The following is a 22245-nucleotide window of genomic DNA, read 5'->3' as shown; positions in this document are numbered from 1 at the left end:
GTAATGATAATAATTGCGGTATTTGTGAAGTGCTTACTATGTGCCAGTCACCGTACTAAGCACTGGGTGGATACAAGCAAATGGGGTGGATACACCTCAAATAGGGCCCATAGTCTCAATCTCCATTATAAATGAGGGTGACTTGAGGCCCAGAGAAGTGAAGTGAGTGCCTAATGTCATTTCAGCGCACAAAGGGGCAGAGCAGCCGATTAGAACCAATGACCTTCTGACTCCCAGCCCGTGCTCTATCCTCGACGCTGCTGCTGCTCCACACTAACCCCCTTCTAGACCGTCAGCCGTTTTGGGTAGGGATTGTCTGTATCTTGTTGCCGAATTGTACTTTCCAAGCACTGGTTACAGTGCTCTTGCACACAGTAAGTGCTCAATAAATACGATTGAATGAATGAACTCTATGCATTGCATCTTCCAAAAAGGTGGTTCCAGTTCTCTGAGTAAATTGCAAGTTCCTTCTTCCATGCCAAGCTGGCACCAAGCTTCCCTCCAAGGCAAATCCGCTGCCGAGCAATTCGCCGGCCCCTGCTGTCAAATTCCTCGTAAACTGCAGATTTGAAGGCATTAATTCTCTGCCCCGAATATGCACTCCACCCCCAGCCTGAACGAGCGAGGGCAAGTTCTCAGCCTCCACCCACTCCTCCCCCAGCCTCAACGCAGTATCGGAAACGTTATCGGAGCCCCCAACACGGTCGTCACCACCCCCAACCCCCTCCCCACTTTCCTTAGTGCCCCCGCAACGAGGTCATGCCCAGTATATACATATTATCATATCAGTGTTCACAACCCAGCAGTATCAAGCACCCAAGCACCTCTCCTTTGCCCTCCCAACCTTCACCCTTCCACCTTCCCCGACACCCACAGTTCAACAACAGGTACACGTAAGCCATTTCTGAAATCCTGGAATCAACACCTCCTCTAACCTCACCTCTACTCAACCAGCCCAACCCTGATAAACCTGACTCCCCCACTCTCACATCATCATCATCAATACAATAGACATCAAGAATCCCAGCAACTTCAGGCCCAGACCCACCTTAATAAAAGGTTGGTGAGTAGCTGAAGCAACCAGAACCCCCTACTCCCCCAAAGCCCTGGGGGAGCCATGCTCTGTCTACTTTCCACTTGCAACCTGGGCAGGTCTAGTCATTTGTTCTTTTCTGTCCGTCTCCCCCCGATTAGACTGTAAGCCCGTCAAACGGCAGGGACTGTCTCTATCTGTTGCCGACTTGTTCATCACAAGCGCTTAGTACAGTGCTCTGCACATAGTAAGCGCTCAATAAATACTATTGAATGAATTGAATGAGACTTATATAGGGCAGGGAAGGACCCAGCAGCCTCTGGGCCTTAAAGGAGCAGTGCTTCCTGGCCCCACTCGATACATCTGGGGAAGATATGGGATCCTTACCAGAGGATTGGACTGGGCTGGGGCCTGGCCAAGCCACGCCATGTTGGGCTGTCCTTACAACCCTGGAAACACCCGAGTGCTGCCTCAGTTGTCTGTTCTTTAAACTTTCCATGGAGAGCTCTTCCATGGTCATGGTGATGATGATGACGGTCAAGGTCAGGATCATGGTGGTGGTGATAAGGGGGTTTCCAGGTTTCCTCAGCCGCTGTCACAGTTGATTCTGCCCAGGTCTGTGGGGGCCTCCTCCCCTAATGTCCAGTTCATTCTATTGTCCTCTCCCAAAACAGAGTAGTTGTTCAATAAATACCACTGATGTGATTGGAGAGTGGAACCCCAGATAGCACACGGGACTCTCTTGCCCAGGATTGGCAAGGGTCTGCAGAGAGCCAGCAGGCTGCCTGCTTCTCCCCCGTCCCCCCAGGCCTCCATCAGGCCCCGCTGATCTCCCGAGCTCTCTCAGGGGTACCGGGCCCGGCTACATTCAGGCCCCCGGCTACCAGCTGTCCACCCCCGGCTGGTCCAGATGACCTCTCTGCCACCCCTCTGTGCCCTGGGGATCCCAGGACAGAGCAGCCAAGCCTGGGTCACACCCTCTCACCCCCTCATATCGAATTCCTGCCCAGGCTGCTCGCAAGACCAGGAGGAGCTCCAGATGGCCCCAAACCAAGCAGCCGCTTGCCGTCCCCAGTGCCCAAGGAAGAAAGCAGGGAGGAGAACAGGTGGGTGGACAAACAGAGGGAGCGAGGGAGGGAGGGATAAGCTCCCAGTGCTTAAATAAAGACCATTAAACCTTTCCAAAAGATCTTTAATTTCCGAGGGTCTGCAGGAAACGCCAAAAGAGAGAGATGACTACTGTGTGTGTGCCATGGAGGAGGAGGGGAAGCGACCTCCTGATGAGGAGGTCTGTTTTGGATGCCATCTGGAAAGGTCCCGGACAGCAGCAGCCTTGTGGAAATGGTCAGAGGCATAGGGCCACCCCCGCCATACGCCGCCCCAAGGCAGACATCTACTTGGCTTGCCGTCAGCAGCCGGCCCTGTTCCGGACCCGGTTTATGAGCTGGATTCAGTTTGGCTCCGGGGAACGTGACCGGGTCCTGAGGGTAAGGTCTCGCTGTGGGAGAGGTCTGCGGTCACACCCCCCCATCCATCAGATGTTTTCCTAGAAGATAGACCAGTGAGCCTATGGACCACTCGTCCGGTCAATCACCTTGTGGTGGGATGGGGGCTGGGGGGCCAAGCCAGCTCCCGACTGGGATTCCCCAGCAGCCAGAGGGAAGGGGAAGCCACACACTGTGAAAAGAAAGTCCTCCAGGAGGGTCCTGCTGCTGCCTCAGCAGTGTTGGGAGATGCAGGGGGGCGGGGGGAAGCCGGGGAGGAGGTGGGGAGATGGAGCAGCTCTTCCAAAGGCAGCCCTGAGGATGAGAATTGAGCCCCCAGACAGACTGTAGAAGAGGTAAGCAGCTCTTCTCCCACTCCCTTCTGCATCACCCTTGTACTAGGATTTGTACCCTTTATTCACCCCTCCCACCGCCGCACAGCTCGAACGTATATACCTGTAGTTTACTTGTATTGATGTCTGTCTCCCGTTCTAGACCATAAGCTCATTTTAGCCAGGGAACATGTCTACCGACTGTGGCATACCATACTCTCTCAAGCACTCAGTCCAGTGCTCTGTACCTACACACACACATTCCACCACCCAAGCTGAGGAAGGATGCATGGAGTTCCTATAGTGCTCCTCTTCAGAAGAATGAAGTCACAGGTGGCAACAACCACACTGTCTTAAACCTCTTAACTCTCCGGGGAGCAGTCACCATAATGCTCTAGACTGTAAACTTGCTGTGACCAGAGCACATGTCTACCAGATCTGTTGTACTCTACTCTCCCAAATGCTTTGTGCAGTGCTCTATGCACATTAAGTGCTCAGTACCACTCGTGATGATGCACGGAAGGATCCCTTGTCTAGGAGTGTGAGGTGTGTATGGGGAGTTCTATCCAGACAGGGCAGTGGGGTCAGGGAGATTCAACTCATCTATAGTTAAGAACCCCTGACCTTCAGTCCTACAGTTCAGTCAGACAGAACCAATTCCTTCCCCAGCCCAGAACCAGCCTCTATACTAAGAGAAGGAGCACCTATACCCTTTTCTAGACACTAGCCTCGTAACCCACAGACACTCTCACCCCACCTTCTCTAAAGGACTTGTGCAGCGGTGTGGAGAGGGAGAGGAAATGGAAGAAGGAAGATCAGTGAGGAGGCTGAGAAGAGAAGAATCAAATTCTGGAGAAGAATGGTAGCTATTTGAGGCTTTAGAAAGAGAAGAAAACAAAAAAAATTACAGAGAAAAAAATGGCACGAGATAACAACTGACTGTATGTAAATAAGGTCTCTGAGATGATAAAGAGTTATAAATGTGTATCAAGGTGATATACAATGCGAGTGAGTTAAGAAGACTGGATCTGTAATCGATATATAAAGTGCTGTAAGAGACCGTAAGCTCCTCATGGGAAGGGAATGTGTCTGTTTATTGTTATATTGTACTCTCCCAAGTGCTTCGTAGAGTGCTCTACACACAGTAAGTGCTCAATAAACACGATTGACTGCTGTTGTCATTATGCTGCATCTGAGATATTAGCAGGATACACACTTCCAGAGGTCCTGTAGGAAAGAGAAAATGTGAAATCATGGATTAGTATTGGGTTCATTTGAGATTCACCCTGAGGGAGGTGAGAAGATCTATTCCTCAGGAGCACGCAGAGAGTTAAACAAGAAATTATGGTACTTAAGCATTTAGTATGTGCTTAAACACTGTTCTAATGATTGGATTAAATGCCACTTCATCAGGTTGGACACAGTCCCTGTCCCCCATGGGGCTCACAGTCTGAGTAGAATGGAGTAAGATTAGGTAACTGAGACAGAGAAGTGACGTTACCTGCCCAAGGTCACACAGCAGAGCCAGAATTAGAATCCAGGTCCTCTGACACACAGGCCTTGTGTTCTTTCCACTAGACCACACTGCTTCTCTGAAAGGCACCCAATGGTGTGTGGCTGACCAGCTAAGCACCAAAGACAGAAAATGAACTGTCAGAAACATAGGAAAAAGATCAGGTGAAGACTTTGTTGGCCAAGTCTCCGTAGGAAGTTGTCTCAAGTAGAAGCTCAGTGCGGGGGGCAGCGGGGAAGTCAGGATGGATTACCAGACAGCTGACTCCATTTGAGTGGCTAAAAGGTCATTTTGACCAGATTCTGTAATAATAAAATATAATTATGGTACTTGTTAAGAGCTTAGTACGTGCTAAACATTGTTAAGCGCTGGGATAGGTACGAGGTAAATGTATTGGACACAGTCCCTGTCCCACATGGGGCTCACATTCTTCATCCTCATTTTACAGATGAGGTAACTGATGCCCAGAGAAGTGAAGTAACTTACCCGAGGTCGCACAGTTGTTATGTGCCAGGCACTGTACTAAGTGCTGAGGTGGATACAAACAAATCAGATTAGACACACTCCCTGTCCTATAAGGTTCCCAGTCTCAATCCCTTTTCACAGATGAGGTAACTGACACACAGAAAAGTGAAGTGACTTGCCCAGAGGCTTGTATCAACCTTCGTATGAAACAAAAACTCCTCACTCTTGGCTTCAAAGCTCTCCATCCCCTTGCCCCCCTTCTACCTCATCTCCCTTCTCTCCTTCTACAGCCCACCCCATACACTCCACTCCTCTGCCGCTCACCTCCTCACTGTCTCTCGTTCACGCCTGGCCCGCCGTCGACCCCTGGTCCACAGCCCACTGCTGACCTGAGATGCCCTCCCTCCTTACATTCACCAAACTAACTCTCTTCCCCTCTTCAAAGCCCTACTGAAAGCTCACCTCCTCCAGGAGGCCTTCCCAGACTGAGCCCTCCCTTTTCCTCTGCTCCTCCTCCCCATTCCCCCTTCCCCAGCCCTCTGCTCTTCCCCCTTCCCCTCCCCACAGCACTTGTGCATATTTGTATATATTATTTATTACTCTATTTTGTTAATGATGTGTATATATCCTTGATTCTATTTATCTTTATGATATTGAAGTCAGACTACTTGTTATGTTCTGTTTTGTTTTGTTGTGTGTCTCCCCCGTTTAGATGTGAGCCTGCTGTTGGACAGGGATCGTCTCTATCTGTTGCCGAATTGTACATTCCAAGTGCTAAGTAGAGTGTTCTGCACATAGTAAGTGCTGAATAAATATGACTGGATGAATGAGTTAAAGTCACACAGCAGACAAGAAGCAGAGCAGGGATTAGAACCCACGATCTTCTGACTCCCCAGCCTGTGCTCTGTCCACAGCACCATGCTGCTCATTCTCCTCTAGGTTGTGAGCTTGCTGTGGGCAGGAAATGTGTCTGTTTGTTGTTTTATTGTACTCTCCCAAGCGCTTAGTACAGTGCTCCTAAGCGCTCAATAAAATGAACACAAGCTAATGAGTCAGCAGGAACACTGTCTTCCAAATCGACTTCCCCCGTGATATGAGCCCCACAGCACAGAGTGAGGGGCTTTCATTCACTCAATTGTATTTATTGGAGTGCTTACTGATGCAGAGAACTGTACTAAGCGCTTGAAAAGTACAGTTTGGCCAACAGGTAGAGGAAAATCCCTACCCAACAATGGGTTTCACAGTCTAGAAACGGGCTCACAATCTAGAAACGGGCCTCACAGTCTAGAAACGGGCTTTCCATCTGTGGCTCGGGTCTCCGGAACAAAGGAGCTGCGAGGACTGAACTGCGTTTCCGGCCCCTCCCTCCCAGATCCCCCACTGACTCCTCTTGGACCAGCCTGGCACAGACCTTGCGCGGCTGAGAGGCAGGGGGCGCACGTGGGCACGGTGACCGCTCCAACTCCTGCGGGCCCAAATGGGGAACTGAAACCAGCCAAGAGGGTGATGGTGATGCCCTCCTAATCAATGAATCAATCGCATATATTGAGCACTTACCATATGCAGAGCACTCAATCACTTTGCCACCCTCCTACCTCACCTCACCTATTCTCTGGCTACAACAACCCAGCCTGCGTAGTTCGATCCTCTACTGCTAACCTTCTCATTGTACCTCGATCTCGTCTATCTCGCACCGACCTCTCGGCCACATCCTGCCTCAGGCCTGGACTGCTCTCCCTCCTCGACAGATAATTACTCTCCCCAACCTTCAAAGCCTTATTGAAGACACACCTCCTCCTAGAGGCCTTGTCTAAGTCCTCCTTTCCTCTTCTCGCACTCCCTTCTGTGGCACCCTGACTTGCTCCCTTTATTCATCCCCACTCCTAGCCCCACAGTACTTATGTACATATTGGTAATTTATTCCTATTAATTTCTCTCCCCCTCTAGACTGTAAGCTAATTGTGGGCAGGGAATGTGTCCGTTTATTGTCATACTGCACTCTCTCCACTGCTTAGTACAGTGCTGTGAAGCAAGCGTGGCGCAGTGGAAAGAGCACGGGCTTTGGAGTCAGGGCTCATGAGTTCGAATCCCAGCTCTGCCACTTGTCAGCTGTGTGACTGTGGGCAAGTCACTCACTTCTCTGTGCCTCAGTTCCCTCACCTGTAAAATGGGGATTAAGACTGTGAGCCCCACGTGGGACGACCTGCTTCCCCTGTGTTTACCCCAGCGCTTAGAACAGTGCTCTGCACATAGTAAGCGCTTAACAAGCGCTTATTATTATTATTATACAGTAAGTGCTCAATAAATACAATTGACTGACTGACTGCAGAGCACTATGCTAAACGTCTGGGAGAGTACAGTATAACAGAGTTGGTAAAATGGGCTGAGGGGCTGGCTGGGATCAAAGCAATATTGGTGAGCAGGAAGGTGGTGGGCGGCGGTGGTAGGGGTGTGGGAGGAGAAGATGAAGTCCCGAGTCCTCAACCTGGAGCTCCCAGTCCACTCTGAGGCCCCCTCAAGCCCCCCATCTCCAAGTCCGGCCTGCACAGCTAGAGGGTCGGTCCCTGCCTGACTCCAGGACTCACCTCACTGTGCTTGCATATTTGCGCACACACCCACCACCTTCTGGTGAGACAACAGACAGAGGTCCACGTAGCCAAACTCCCTGGAAATGTGGTATTGGACTTGCAGGAGACGGCATTGCGGGGTGTCTGGGGAGAGGAGGGAGGTGGGCTTGTGAAGCAGGAGCCCCGCTCCCCGGCTCAATCTCTGCCAGGGAATGAGACGGCGGGGATAATCCAGCGGCCGCCCACGCCCCGGGACGGGTCCTCGCGGCCACATCGAGGAGACTGCTGCCCGGGGTGTCCCCGGACGCAAATGGGAGGGGGCTCAGATGACATGGGGCAGAGGATCACATCTGTGATATTTTTAGGGCTATCTTCTTTTCATTCTACTGGGAGTGATTTCAGTGGACAAAGGAGAGCAGACATCGATTCCTACACCAGGGAGGGGAGCCAGAACCTTATCCCTGCAAATCTAACCCCTAATCCATCTGCAACCCTAACCCTACCCTAACCTCCATCCCCAACCTACAACCCATAACTAAACAGCCCCAACCCTACAGGCCATCCCAAACCCTTCCCTCAACCTAATGTGAGCCAGGGGTCGACAGAGAGATAGATGACATCGAAGTACTGGGAATATGATGATGATGGTATTTGTTAAATGCTTACTATGTGCCAAACTCTGTTCTAAATTACAAAGTAATTAGGTTTTCCCACGTGACGCTCACAGTCTTAGTCCCCATTGTCAGCGTGGCTCAGGGGAAAGAGCCTGCACTTCGGAGTCAGAGGTCATGGGTTCGAATCTCAGCTCTGCCACTTGTCAGCTGTGTGACTGTGGGCAAGTCACTTCACTTCTCTGTGACTCAGTTACCTCATCTGTAAAATGGGGATTAACTGTGAGCCTCACGTGGGATGCCCTGATTACCCTGTATCTACCCCAGCATTTAGAACAGTGCTCTGCACATAGTAAGCGCTTAACAAATGCCAACTTTTTTTATCCCCATTTTACAGATGAGGTAACTGAGGCACAGAGTAGTTAAGTGATTTGCCCAGAATCACATGATTGGTAAGTGGCAGAGCTGGGATTAGAACCCACAACCTCTGATTCCCAAGCCTGGGCTCTTTCCACTAAGCCACACTGCTTCTCATGTTGAGATTAGAGGAGCAGAGTGAGCGGGCCGGGTTGTAGTAGAAGATCAAAGAGGTGAGTTAGGATGGAGGGAGGTGACCGAGTGTTTTAAAGCTCCACCGGCAGCCCCAACCCTAACCCTAATCCTAATCACCCAAACCCCACTTGGAGCCCCAGCAATAACCTATGCTCCACCCCATCTACAGCTCCAATCGTAATCCTAAGAGCCCAAACCCCACTAACAGCCCCAATCCTAACCCTAGACACCGCAACCCCATCTGCAGCTCCATCTCTAACCCCCGCTCCACCCCACTTTCAGGTCCAATCCTAACCCTAACTAATCAATCTGTGGTATTTATTGAGCACTTACAGCATGCAAGACACTGTACTAAGTGCTTCAGAAAGTTAGATACAACAGAGCTAGAAGGAGCTTGCGGTCCATGAGGAGCTAACGATAGCGGGAGACAGGCATTAAAATACGTCACAGACATAAGTGCTGTGTAAAAGTGCTATGGAGATGAGGGTTGGAGGTGAATATCGAGTGCTTAAAGGGTACACATCTAAGTCCAAGGGTGACACAGAAGTGGGAGGGAGTAGAGGAAATGAGGGCTCGATCGGGGAAGACCTCTTAAGATTTTGATTCCAGTAAGACTTTGAAGGTGTAAGGCTCTGAAAGTGGGGAGAGATAAAAAAAGAAGAGAGTTCCAGGCCAGAGGGAGAATGCGGGCAAGGGGCCAGCAGACAAGACAGGTGAGATTGGAGTGAACAGGCTGGATTGTAGTAGAAAATCAGTGAGGTGAGATTGGAGGGGGCGAGCTGATTGAGCGGTTTAAAGCCGATGAAAAGCAATTTCTGTTGGATGCAGAGGGGGATGGGCGATCACTGGAGATTCTTGAAAAGTGGGACAACACAGACTGAACATTATTTTAGAAAAATGATCTGGGTGGCAGGGTGAAGTATGGACCAGAGTGAGGGGGCAAGGAGGTCACCGAGGAGGCTAGTGCAGTAGTCGAGGTAGGACAGGATAACTGCCTGGATCAGTATGGTAGAACTTTGACTGGGGAGGAAAGGGCGGATTTTTGTGATGTTAAGAAGGCAGAACAGTCAGGATTTGGTGACGGATTGAATGTACATGGGTTAAGTGAAAGAGGAGAGGTGAGGATGAAGCTAAAGCTTTGGGCTTTTGAGTTGAGGAGGATAGTGGTGTTGTCTATAGTGATGAGAAAGTGAGGGGAAGGAAAGGGTTTGGGTGGGAATCAATAAATTAATCGATCAATCAATCAATGGTATTTATTGAGTGCTTACTATGAGCAGACTACCGTACTGAGCGCTTGGGAGAGTGCAAAACAACAGAATCAGCAGACATGTTCCCTCCCCACGGTGAGCTTATGGTCTAGAGGGGGAGACAGACATTATAAATAAATGATTTATAATATATAATTTAAAGATATGTACCTAAGTGGCGTGGGCTGGACGGTGGGGCAAATATAAAATACCCAAAGATCACAGATCCAAGTGCTTAGACAATGCACAGTGGGGAGAGGGAACCGGTAGAAAGAGGACTTAATGGGGGAAAACCCCTTGGGGGAGATGTGACCTTAATAATGCTCTGAAGGTGGTGATCTGGTGCATATGGAGGGGGAGGGAGTTCTGGACAAAAGGGAGGTTGTGGGAAAGGGATCAAAGACGAGATAGACAAGATCGGGGCACTGTGAGTAAGCTGAAGCTAGAGGAGGAAAGCAGGCAGGCTGGGCTATAGTAGAAGATCAGTCGAGTTAAGTAGGGTGGGGTGAGCAGACTGAGGACTTTAAAGCCAACAATAAGGAGTTTCTGTTTGATGCAGAGGTGGATGGACAACCAGGAGATTCTGGAGGAGTGGGGAGAAAGGGACTGAACGTTTTTTTAGAAAAATGGCACAGGCAGTAGAGTGAAGCATGGAATGGAGTGGGTGAGACAGGAGACAGGGAGGTCAGCAAAGAAGCAGATGCAGTAGTCAAAGTGGGATGGCTAAGCATTTAGTACAGTGCTCTGCACACAGCAAGCGCTCAATAAATACAATTGAACAAATGAATGAATAAGCGCTTGGATCAGTGTAGTAGCCGTTTGGATGGAGAGGAAAGGGTTGATTTTAGCGATGCCATGAAGATAGAACAGACAGAATTCAGTGACAGAACGGCTCTGTAGGTGGAACAGGAGATAAGAGTCGAGGACAAGGCTCAGGTCACAGACTTGTGAGATAAGGAGGACAGTGGTATCATCTACAGTGATGGAAAAGACGGGGGAGGACAGGGTTTGGGTGAGAAGAGAAGGAGTTCAGTACTGGAAGTGATTCTTTAAAGTATCAGCTGGAGGAAATGAGAGATTTCAAGAAAGGAGAGAGATCGGGGCTGGAGGTATAGATTTGAGAATCACCTGGACAGTGATGGTTTTTGAAACCATGGGAGCGAATGAGTTCTCCGAGGGAGTGGGTGTAACTGGAGAATAGAAGGGGACTCAGAACTGAGGCACGAGGGAGTCCCACAGTGAGGGGGCGGGAGGCAGAGTGCGAGAAAGAGACTGAAAATGAGCGGCCAGAGAGATCGGAGGAGAACCGGGAGAGGACAGTGACAGTGAAGCTGGGGTTGGATAACGTTTCCAGGAGAAGGGGCTGATCCACAGTGTCAAAGGCAGCTGAGAGATCAAAGAGGATGAGGATGGAGTAGAGGCCATCGCATTCGGCAAGAAGGAGGTCACTGGTGACCTGTGAGAGAGTAGTTTCTGTGGAGGGAAGGGAGTGCGGGTCATATTGGAATGGGTCAAGGAGGGAATAACCCTAATCTCTCCAACCCCACCAGCAACCTGAACCCTAGCCCCCGCTCCACCCCCCCTACAACCATAACCCTAACCCTGACCACCCAACCCCACCTGCGACTCCTACCCTAACCCGTGATCCATCCCAACCGCTCACTCCACACCCCCACTGCCCCAAAGCCACGGCAGGAGTCATGGCTACCACCCCTGCCCAGCCTAGTCCCAAATCCGTCCCCATTTGCGGGCGCGGCGGAGCGCCCTGAAGACCGCGGCCTTCACCTCGCCGTTGCGCAGGCTGTAGATGATGGGGTTCAGCACTGGGGTCACCACCGTGTAGGACAGGGACAGCAGCTTCCGGCTCCCGGGGGAGGCGTCGGCCCGGGGCCGCGAGTAGGTCAGGATGGCCGTGCTGTAGAAGAGCGAGACGACGAGGAGATGGGAGGAGCAGGTGGAGACGGCCCGGTGCCGCTCGGACCGCGAGCGGACGACGGCGGCGATGATACGGATGTAGGAGCCCAGGATGAGGACGAAGGGAAAGAGGATGAACAGCACGGTGGCCGTCAGCGCCTCCAGCTCAAACAGGGAGGTGTCAGCGCAGGCGAGCTTCAGCACGGGCGGGCTGTCGCAGAAGAAGTGGTCCACGCGGTTGGGTCCGCAGAATGGGAAGCTGAAGATCCACGAGGTCTGCACGGTGGCCACGGGGAGCCCGGCCAGCCAGGAGGCGGCCGCCAGCCGGGCGCAGGGCCCCCGCGCCATGACGGCTGGGTAGCGCAGGGGGTCACAGATGGCCACGTAGCGGTCCAGCGCCATGGCCGCCAGAAGGCAGCACTCGGCAGCCCCGAAGAAGAAGAAGAAGTACATCTGGGCGGCACAACCGTGGAAGGAGATGACCTGATCCTGGACCAGCAGCGTCTGCAGCATCTTGGGGACGATGACCAGGTTGAAGCCGATCTCCAGGAAGGACAGGTTGCGTAGGAAGAAGTACATGGGACTCCGCAGAGCGGCATCGATGGTGGTGACCAGGATGATGAGCGAGTTTCCAGTCAGGGTGGCCAAGTAGATGGCCAGGAGCAGCAGGAACAGCGGTACCCGCAACCCAGTCCGCAAGGAGAAGCCCAGGAGGATGAATTCCGTCACGGCCGTCAGGTTGCCCCCGGCCATCCTCCCGTTCATCTGGGGGGGGGGGGCCATATCAGGGGGACGGTGAACGGAGAGGCCCCGGGCCGGCCCCGTCCCGCCAGCTGCCCCGCAGAGCGCGGACCACTCTCCCCATCCTGTCCTGTCATGTCCCCCGGCGAGGGGTACCCCGGGGGCCAGAGCCCCCACGAGGCGGGCCCGAGGACCCCCGTCTGCCCTCAGCCTCCTCCGATGGTGTTTCAGAGATCACCCGCACCTGCCTCCAGAATCTCCTCTGCCTGTTCCGCCACTCCAGGGTGCCTGGCTCATAGAATGAACCCCCGCCCGCACCTCCACCCTCCCCTCATGGGTTGTGCCCCCTCTACGACCCCCGATGGGAAGTGCTGTGTCAGGGAGGGCTGCCAGGAGGAAAGAAAAGGGGAACGGTAGGAGGGGGAAGCAACCCGAGGTCAGCTCTGGGAGGATTAGGCCAAGTGGACAGCGGTGGGAGGACAGAATGGAGAGGAAGTTACTGGGAGGGCAGCAACACGTGGTGGAGGAGGTAGGGGGGAGGGAGATGGCAGCAGGATTAGGACAGAGCCCGGAGGATGGTAGCAGGGAGACAGCATAAGGAGAACAGTGTCGAGGGACAGTAGGAAGAGGAGGGCGGTAGTGGGAGGACTGTACCAGGAGGGGACAGCGTTGGAGGGACAGCGTCGGGAGGACGGTATTGGGAAGATGGCACTTTGAGGGCAGCGACAGGTGGTCAGCACTGGGCAGAGGGGTTGGCAGCAGGAGGACAGAGTCTGGAGGACAATCTAGGAGGACTGTGCTGGAAGGACAGCTGGAAGGACGGCATTGAGACGGCAGCACTGGGAGGACAGTACTGGGAGGACAGCAGCGGAGAGGATGGCAGCAGGAAGAGGGCAGAGCAGGGAGGATGGCAACAGGTGGACAGCATAAGGAGTACGGCGATGGAGGGACAGCAGCAGTAGGACTGTGCCAGCCAGGAGGGCCGTGCCGGCCAGAGGACAGCTCTGGGACGAATGTACAGGGAAGAGAGTCTCAGCAGGATGGCACTGGGAGGACGGTGTTGGAAGGGCTGCGCCAGGAGGACAGCCTTGGGAGGACAGCGTCAGGAGGACTGTGCCTGAAGGACTGTGCTGAGAGGACAGCCTCGGGAGGGCAGAGATGGGCAGGGGACAATCTTGGGAGGAGAATGGCAGGCAGGGAAGCGTGGCAGCAGGCTGTCAGCAACAGGAGAACAGCCTCACGAGGACAACAGCACCAAGAGGATGGCAGCGAGGTGCAGTCCTGGGAGAGCAGCGGGAGGCCAGCAGCGCGAGGAGACGGGAGCAGGAGGACAAAGCTGGGAGGACAGCAACAGGGAGACCACATAAGGGGAAGAGCATCAGAGGGACAGCATTAAAAGGACTGTGCTGAGAGGGCTTCCCAGTATGCCGGGAAGGCAGCCTCGGGAGGACAGAGTCGGGAAGATCGTGCCAAAGGACTGTGTCTGGAGAATTGTGCTGAGAGGATAGAACCGGAGGACCGTACCTGGAGAATTGTGCCGAGAGGATAGCGCCGGGAGAACTACGCCGGAAGGACAACCTCAGGAGGACAGCGCCGGGAAGACTGTGCCAAGAGGATAACTGTGCCAAGAGGATAGCATCCAAAGGAGCATTAAGGCCAGTGAGGGCTTTCATACATGGTAGAGGAGGCAGGAAAATTGAAATCGTTCAAAGCCTCATCGAAACTCACAAACAACAAATGGAAACTGAGGCCTGGGGGGAAGAGCATAACCCCAGGCCATAGCCAGTTTGTGCCAGAGTCAAGGCTGCCCGCTCCACAGGGGTGACGGGGGCAGTGTCCCCCACGGCAGGCTGAGCCGGCCACCTCCCAGCCTCGCTCACCCCAGCTCCCTGTGGTGTTTCCAATCGGAACTCAGAAGACCCGAAAGACCGACAAAGGGGCTCTGTAATCTGTCCCCTCGGAGCCCCCGTCCCCGCCATCAAATCTCAACCCCCTCTTAGGCCACGCGCTCGCTATGAGAAGTCGGAACCCGTAGCCACGACCAGGACTAGGACAGGAAACACCCACTCCTTAGCCTGGACTGACTTTCCCACTAGCCTTCTTTGAAGATGTTTTTTACATGCCACTTCTTTAGATGTGTCCTGATTTCTTTCCCACATGAGCACGCATGAACATCTAGAACTATACATGATGTGCAGCTGGCTACGTGACCGGCCCGGAGGTTTGGGCTGGCAGGCTCCCAGTTAGCTCTCCATTCAATCAATCAGCGGTATTTACCGAACGCCTACTGTGAGACGAGAACTGTACCGAGAATAAAACAGTCCGTAATAATCACGTACTTGTTACCCACTAACCGGGTGCCAAGTACTGTATCAAGCTGGAGCAGTAGACATGATGCCGGCCTCGAGGAATTTACATTCTAACTGGGGAGGGAGATATAAAATAATTTTCAGAAAATACAGGTGGATTTGTAGATGGTAGGGGGTACGAGTTTGGGACACAAATACTATGGGAGTATAGGTGCATATCGGCCCAGGAGGGTCTCTGTCGGCTGCCTGCCGGATATGCAGCCCCAGGTTGTCCCTGCCATGCCCCAAGGCAATGGAAGGAGGGCGGAAGTGGGGGGCAAGAGCAGGGGCGGGGACAGGGGCAGGGGAGGCAGGACTGTGAGGCCATCTCTGCTGCACCTCCACTTCCAGATCTGGCTCCCAGTGCTCTCTCTGGGTCCCAGGGGGTTGTTAGGTCTGGCTCAACAGTTTGGATAAATGTGGGTCTGGCCTGAGCATCAGAAGGGCCCAGCATGGGCCTAGAACACCAACGGGAAAAAGGAGCTCACAGTGCTCTCCATTCCCAGTCTCCCAAGAACTCATCAGGTACACCTAACTCCCCATCAGCCTGTCTGTGCCTCAGTTTCCCTAGGGTTTCAGAGAAGAGACACGAACACATACACACACGCGTGCACACACGGCCAAAGCCCCGACGGTGAAGTGCGTCTCAGGGAGACCCCGTCCTCAGGCCGAGGTCTCGGTAGTGAAGTGAGCTTCACGGAGACCCGGTCCCAGGAGGTTCTGGGGCCACCGGCAGGTAGAGACAAGCCTCGTCTGGCCTGGGCCCAGTGGACAGGCCAAAACTACCTGACCACCTGCTTGAGGATGGCAGCTCAGAATTTCTGAGAGCAAGCCTTGGGCTGCAATAGGTATTCCCGGAAATCGCCACCGTGGCCCCCATCTCGTCTCCTTACCCTCCCCACCCCCCCTCCCCCCCAGCCTCTCCCCACTTCCATCCCCACCCCTGCAGCCTATAGCCTCAGGAAAGATGTTGACCTCCTCCAGGACCCCTCCTCCCCGGCCCCTCCTAGCCCAACCTGCCTCTCGAGGGCAGGGCCGGACCAGTTTCCATGACTAGGGCCAGGAGAGCGGAGGGGCAGGCCAGCCTGTGTGCCCTTGGTAGAGCAGGAGTGAGAGAAGGGTTGAGAGGAGCCAAGAGCCAACTAAAACAAGAGAACAAAGAGATGAGCCAGAGATGGTGGCACCAAGACTAAGGCCGAGGCAGAGGTACATTTTCATTCGACCGGAGCTTGACGCCCTGAGGGTGACTTGGTCAGATCCATCAAACTGCCTGGAAAGCTGGTACCTACCTGCTGCATGTGTCACACCCCTGGCACGCCAAGAACCTAAGGCCACATCCCGGGGACTGTTTGAGTCCTTGACACTGGAGTCCTGGGGACAGAAGCACCACAGATCACCCTCCCCCGGGAGGGGCGGCGCACCACAAAGGTGCCCGCCCCTCCTCCTCCCCCCTCTCCACCACCACCCCCTACGGAGACCCTCCTTGCCCTGAGGGTGGAAGAAAGTTTGCAGCTTTGCCTTCAGACCTCCCAGGGCCTGAGGCTGCCGTAGCTGACGCCACTGCTCCTCCTGGGTCTCTGCCACCCTGACGGCAGCCAGATCGGGGAATAGATTTTCATTTAGTTTTGTTTTCTATTTTATGGTATTTGTTAAGCGCTTACTATGTGCCAGCCACTGTACCGGGTCCTGGAGTAGATACCAGCTAATCAGGTTGGACACAGTCCATGTCCCACATGGGGCTCATGGTCTTCATCCCCATTTTACAGATTAGATAACTGAGGCCCAGAGAAGTTAAGGTCACACAGCAGACAGGTGGTGGAGCCAGGATTAGAACCCAGGTTCTTCTGACTCCCAGGCCTGTGCTCTTTCCATCTGGCCATGCTGCTTCTAAGTTGTTTCCCAGCACCTGCCAGAACTGGGGAGGGAGGTGGTCCTCGCCACGAAAGGGAGGGATGGGAGACCTTGGGCCTCACCAGCGTCGTAATCGGGACGGTTGTTGGGGCCCTCGCCGGGGCCGCTGGAAAGTAGCCAGGCAGAGCCTGACTGGAAGAGGAAGAGTTTAGTCACCTCGACTTCTGACCCTCAGTACCCATGTCGGGTGTTCTCGTGTATACTTGTATTTGTTTACAAATGCACCGTACACTCTGTAATTTATTCCGCTATCTCATTCTGGCTTCTTTGGGCCACTTCCTATCCTATTTTTGCTCTTCTTCCTGTTCCCATTGCTGGGAGATCATCAGAATCATCATCAATATTAACGACATTTATTGAGCACTTACTGTGCCCAAAGCATTGTACTGAGTACTTGGGAGAATACAATACAATGTTCCCTGGCCACAGTGAGCTTACGGGCTGGAGGAAGAGACAGACATTAATAGAAAAGATATATAAAGTCTAGTTTATAGTTGTGTCCCTAAATAGATAGTACCTCTCTGTCTGTCCATCCGCATCCCCCGGTAGGGTAAGTGCTCCCTGTGGGCGGGGATGGTGCCCCTTGTCACTGAGTTCTCTCACTGAGATGCCTGGCCCTTGGTAGGCCCGGCTGAGTTGACCAGAGGTGGGGTGGGCTGACGTTGCTGGAGTCCCGGCCCCGCCGGAGTCTCCCCGCAGCTTTTCCGGCTGGCACCGCTCCACAGGGCGGTGTCCCGGCACACCCGGGTGCCCCGGCGGCCCAGGGAATGACCCTACCCAATAACCCCTTCCCGGCCCCGGCCTCCATCCCTCTGGGGCGCCAGTCATCAATTGGGCCCCCCAGCTCAGGACTGTGTCCGGGGGCATCAGGCCCGGAGGAGCGTCCTGCGGACCGCGGCCTTCACCTGGACATTGCGCAGGCTGTAGATGATGGGGTTCAGCATGGGGGTCACCACCGTGTAGGACAGGGACAGCAGCTTCCGGCTTGCGGGGCTGGTCCCGGCTTTGATGCGGAAATAGGTGACCCCGGCGGAACCGTAATAGAGAGAGACGACGAGGAGGTGAGAGGAACACGTGGAGAAGGCCTTGCGCTTGCCTTTGGTCGAGGACATCCGGATGACGGTGGCGGCGATGCGGGCGTAGGAGCCCAGGACCAGCAGGCAGGGAGCCAAGACCACCAGCACGGTGGCCACGTAGGCCTCCAGCTCAAACAGGGAGGTGTCCGCACAGGCGAGCTTCAGAACGGGAGGGCTGTCGCAGAAGAAGTGGTCCACGCGGTTGGGGCCACAAAACGGGAAGCTGAAGATCCACGAGGTCTGCACGGTGGCCACGGGGAGCCCGGCCAGCCAGGAGACAGCCGCCAGCCGGGCGCACGGTTCCCGCGCCATGACGGCTGGGTAGCGCAGGGGGTCGCAGATGGCCACGTAACGGTCCAGCGCCATGGCCGCCAGTAGGAAGCACTCGGCGGTCCCAAAAAAGAAGAAGAAGAAGAGCTGAGCGGCACAGCCGCGGAAGGAGATGGGCTCGTCTTCGGCCAGCAGCGTCTGCAGCATCTTGGGGACGATGACCAGGTTGAAGCCGATCTCCAGGAAGGACAGGTTGCGTAGGAAGAAGTACATGGGGCTCCGCAGGGCAGCGTCGGCGGCGGTGACCAGGATGATGAGCGAGTTTCCGGTCAGCGTGGCCAGGTAGATGGCCAGGAGCAGCAGGAACAGAGGGATCCGCAGCCCAGGCCGCACAGAGAAGCCCAGGAGGACGAATTCCGTCACGGCCGTCAGGTTGCCCCCGGGCAGGGACTCGGGCACCAACTGCCAAGCTGTGGGAAAGGAAGCAAACAGCATCCCAGAATTCAGGCTCTGTTTGCTGATTTTACATTCGCACCCAGCTCTGCCAAGATGCTGGCTTCACTACTGCTTCACTACTGCTTGAATGGCTCTGGGGAGTCGGGAATGTTGTTCCACTGAGGGGGTCAACCTAAACCCCATAAACACACACACACATAAACACACACAGATACCCACACCCACAGGCAGGAAGGCACTGACTCCCAACTGCTCCCAGGGAGCATCACCCAGACTAAGCCAATCAGAGGGGCATTAAGGAAAGCAGGACCCCAACCCCATCCCGGACCCCAAGCCCAGAGATGTCAATAGCCCTTGTCATGACCCTGGCTCTGGCTCCAACCCCCAGCCCGACTCCAGCTCCGGCCCCAACCCCAGCCCCAACCCGATGACCGTAATAATAATAATAATAATGGTATTTGTTAAGAGCTTACTATGTGCCAAGCACTCTTCTAAGTGCTAAGATAGATAAAAGGTAATCAGGTTGTCCCCTGTGGGGCTCACAGCCTCAATCCCCATTTTACGGATGAGGTAACTGAGGCACAGAGAAGTTAAGTGACTTGCCCAAAGTCACACAACTGACGTGGCAGAGGCGGGATTAGAACCCATGATCTCTGACTCCCAAGCCGGGGCTCTCTCCGCTAAGCCACACTGCTTCTCATGATGCCGAGGTACCTTTCTCCTGCAGGAGGGACTGTCCTGCTCTGGCTCGCAGGGCGACAGCAGCTGCGCCCCAGGCAACACCTCGTCTTCTCCAGGGTCCCCAGGATCCCCAGCTCCACGGCCGGGGCAGGGGGTGGCTCGTGTTCATCTGGAACTCCTCCGGTTTGGCCACGAGCGGAGAAGCAAATCTTGCCTGCCCCAGCTTGGCTCAGATGGGCACGGAGGGGGAAAGTGCCAGTCACCAGCTCTAACCCCCTCCTTCGTTCCAGGAAGGTGCTTTATCTTCAGGACAGATGGAGGGGAGCGATGGACTCCCTTGGGGCTTAGGGGCGGGATCTTGGCCACCCAGGACCCAGAGTAAGTGGGGCATGCGCTGCTGCTCCCAGATCAGGGACACACTAATGCCCCTGGGCTCACCCTCTGCAACCTCCGTCTCCAATGAGGGAGGAGTCTTCTAGACTGTGAGCCCATTGTTGGGTAGGGATTGTCTCTATCTGTTGCTGAATTGTACTTCCCAAGCACTTATTCCAGTGCTTTGCACACAATAAGTGCTTGATAAATACAATCAGTGAATGAACTTAGAAGGAACAGGGGATCCTGGTCCTGCCTCCCTCCTCCCCTCCTCCTAGGCAATCTGTCAACCAGTGGTGTTTGCTGAGCTCCTCCTGGGGGCAGAGCACTGGAATAAGTGCTTGGAAGGGGACAGTAGAGGTAGGAGACACAATCCCTGCCCTCAAGGAACTTGTAACCTAGTAGTAGAGACAAACACATAATAATTGACAGGAGGAAGCAGTATTTAATTAGCAGAAGATGTAAATCAGTGTTTATAAAAGCCCTAAGGAGGCAGTTGGGAAGATGTAACCTGGGAAAAAGAAAATTGAATCAGGGAGAGCTTCCTGGAAGAGAGTTTCCTGGAGGGGATGGGATTTCAGGCGGGCTTTGAAGATGAGGAGAGCTGAGATGGGGAAAAATGGAAGGAGCCCCAGGCAGGGGAGAAGGCATGAGGAAGGGTTTAGTGGAAGGAGAGAATAAGATCCAGTGTGAGGATCAGCTGGAGAGGAATGAAGAGGATGAGTTGGCATGCAGAAGGAGAAGGGTTGCTAGGTAAGGGGGAGTGAACTAATGGAGAGTCTTAAAGCCAGTGGTTGAGTTTCTGTTTAATGTGGTGGGGAATGAAAAACCGTTGAAGGTTACTGAGAAGTGGAGACTGACTCCCTGCCCGCTATGGAGGGCGGTGGGGACCACCGACCTGAGCTGGGCCCACAGTAGCTGCGGGGGGTTGAGGGAGGGGAGAAGGGGGCCTGGGGAGTTTCAACTTTCTCGGGATGCAGGCGTGTGGGTGGCATCAGCACCATGTCTGTAATATGGGCAACCACAAGGACAGGCACGTAAACCATAAAGAGAGCTTGGGCATCTGGGGCTGGCATCTCCCACGCCCTCTCCTCAGAGATCGGAGCCCTGCCCGCCTTCACCTCCTTCTCCCTGGATCCACACATTCTGGAGTCACGTGGCAGGAGGAGCTCGGCCCACCTTTCCCCGGCGCCTCCTTCCCCCGCCACTCTCCGGGCCTCGAGCCCCGGCCCCTGGCCACATGATAGCAGGAAACCCAGGATGGTGGGTCCCCGCAGTCCACTGTAGGGGGAACGGGCTTGGAGGGTGAAGACCACTGATTGAATGAGGGAAGAAATTGGCAGCTCAGTAACCTTCAGAAGGCCATGGAGGATTTATATTAGCATGATCGTTTTGGGGAAGGACTGGGAAACGAATCAGTCAACTGATGGTATTTATTGAACATTTACTACGTGCAGAGCACTGTACAAAGCACTTGGGAGAATACATTACAGCAGAATTAACAAATGCATTCCCTGCCCATAACAAGTTAGCAGCCCAAGAGGGGGAGACGGGCATTGATATAAATAATTCACAATATATAATTTATTGATATGTACAAAAGTACTATGGGGCAAATATCAAATGCCCAAAGGTCACACATCCAAGTACAAAGATGACACAAAAGGGAGAGGGAGCCAGGGAAAAGAGGGTCTAATCAGGGAAGGTCTCTTGGAGGATATATGACCTTACTAATGCTTTGAAGGCGGGGAGAGAGGTGGTCAGGCGTAGGTGGATGTGGAGCGAGTTCCAGGCTAAGGGGAGTATGTGGTAAAGTGGGCAGTGGCAAGATCAGGGCTCAGGGAGTAAGTCGGTGCTGGAGGAGCAGAGTGTGCAGGCTGGGTTGTAGTAGGGGAACAGAGCCTTGAAGGACTTCCAATGTCAGAGGGTAGGAGGCAGAGGAGAAGCCAGCAAAACTGAGACGGATAGGCCAGAGAGACAGGAGGACAACTGGGAGAGGACAGTGTCAGTGAAACAAAAGTTGAATAAAGTTTCAAGGAGAAGGGGGTGGTCTACAGTGTCAAAGGGAGCTGAGAGGTCTAGGAGGATTAGGTTAGAAAAGAGGCCATCAGAATTGGCAAGAAGAAGGTCATTGGTTACCTTAAACAGGCAGTTTCTGTGGATTGAAGGGGGCAGAAGCCAGATTGGAAGTGATCAAGGAGAGAGTTGAAGGGAAGGAAGTGGATACAGCGGGTGTAAAAACCTCTCTCAAGAAGTTTGGAGAGAAATGGTAGGAGGGAGATGCGGTGATAAATTAAGATAGATGAACAAAAGCTACGAAAGGCCAGTTTCTGAGGAAAAACACACTCATCGTATGGCCCCGCAGATATGGGCTGGGACCCCCAGGAGGGAGTGGGAATTGAGGGGCCGGGGTTGGAATGACTTGCTGTTCAGATGAGTTCTACACTCTGTGCCATTCCTCTGGAGAGGGATAGCAGAGAGATGTGAGCAGAATGATGTTTTAGAAAGATTATCCAGGCAGCAGGGTGAAATATTGATTGGAGAGGGGAGAGGCCAGAGACGGGGAGATCAGCGAAGAGACGGGCTATGACCAGCACCTGAACCAGTGTGGTGGGGGGCCATTTGGATGGAGAGGAAGAGGAGGGTTTGGAGAGTGGTGTGGTGAGTTGAAA

At 53.8% G+C, this 22245-nt stretch overlaps 2 protein-coding genes across 2 annotated transcripts; both read right to left on the bottom strand.

The window, feature by feature from the left end:
* Positions 1 to 11526: 11526 nt before the first annotated feature.
* On the bottom strand, positions 11527 to 12471 carry LOC100681413 (olfactory receptor 10A4-like). The gene has a single exon (XM_007661907.3). It carries the CDS (start codon positions 12469 to 12471, stop codon positions 11527 to 11529), a length of 945 nt encoding a protein of 314 aa, XP_007660097.3.
* Positions 12472 to 17584: 5113 nt separating this feature from the next.
* LOC100089474 (olfactory receptor 10A4-like) lies at positions 17585 to 20577 on the bottom strand. Its single transcript, XM_001518824.3, has 2 exons — positions 20472 to 20577; positions 17585 to 18534 (listed from the first exon to the last, which is right to left on the bottom strand). The coding sequence occupies exons 1-2, from the start codon at positions 20575 to 20577 to the stop codon at positions 17585 to 17587; spliced, it is 1056 nt and encodes a 351-aa protein (XP_001518874.3).
* Positions 20578 to 22245: the final 1668 nt, after the last annotated feature.

The sequence above is a fragment of the Ornithorhynchus anatinus genome, unplaced genomic scaffold (assembly GCF_004115215.2).
Source record: "Ornithorhynchus anatinus isolate Pmale09 unplaced genomic scaffold, mOrnAna1.pri.v4 scaffold_206_arrow_ctg1, whole genome shotgun sequence".
NCBI lineage: Eukaryota > Metazoa > Chordata > Mammalia > Monotremata > Ornithorhynchidae > Ornithorhynchus > Ornithorhynchus anatinus.
Note: the sequence above shows the minus strand (reverse complement) of the source record. Positions and strands in the feature narration are given on the sequence as shown.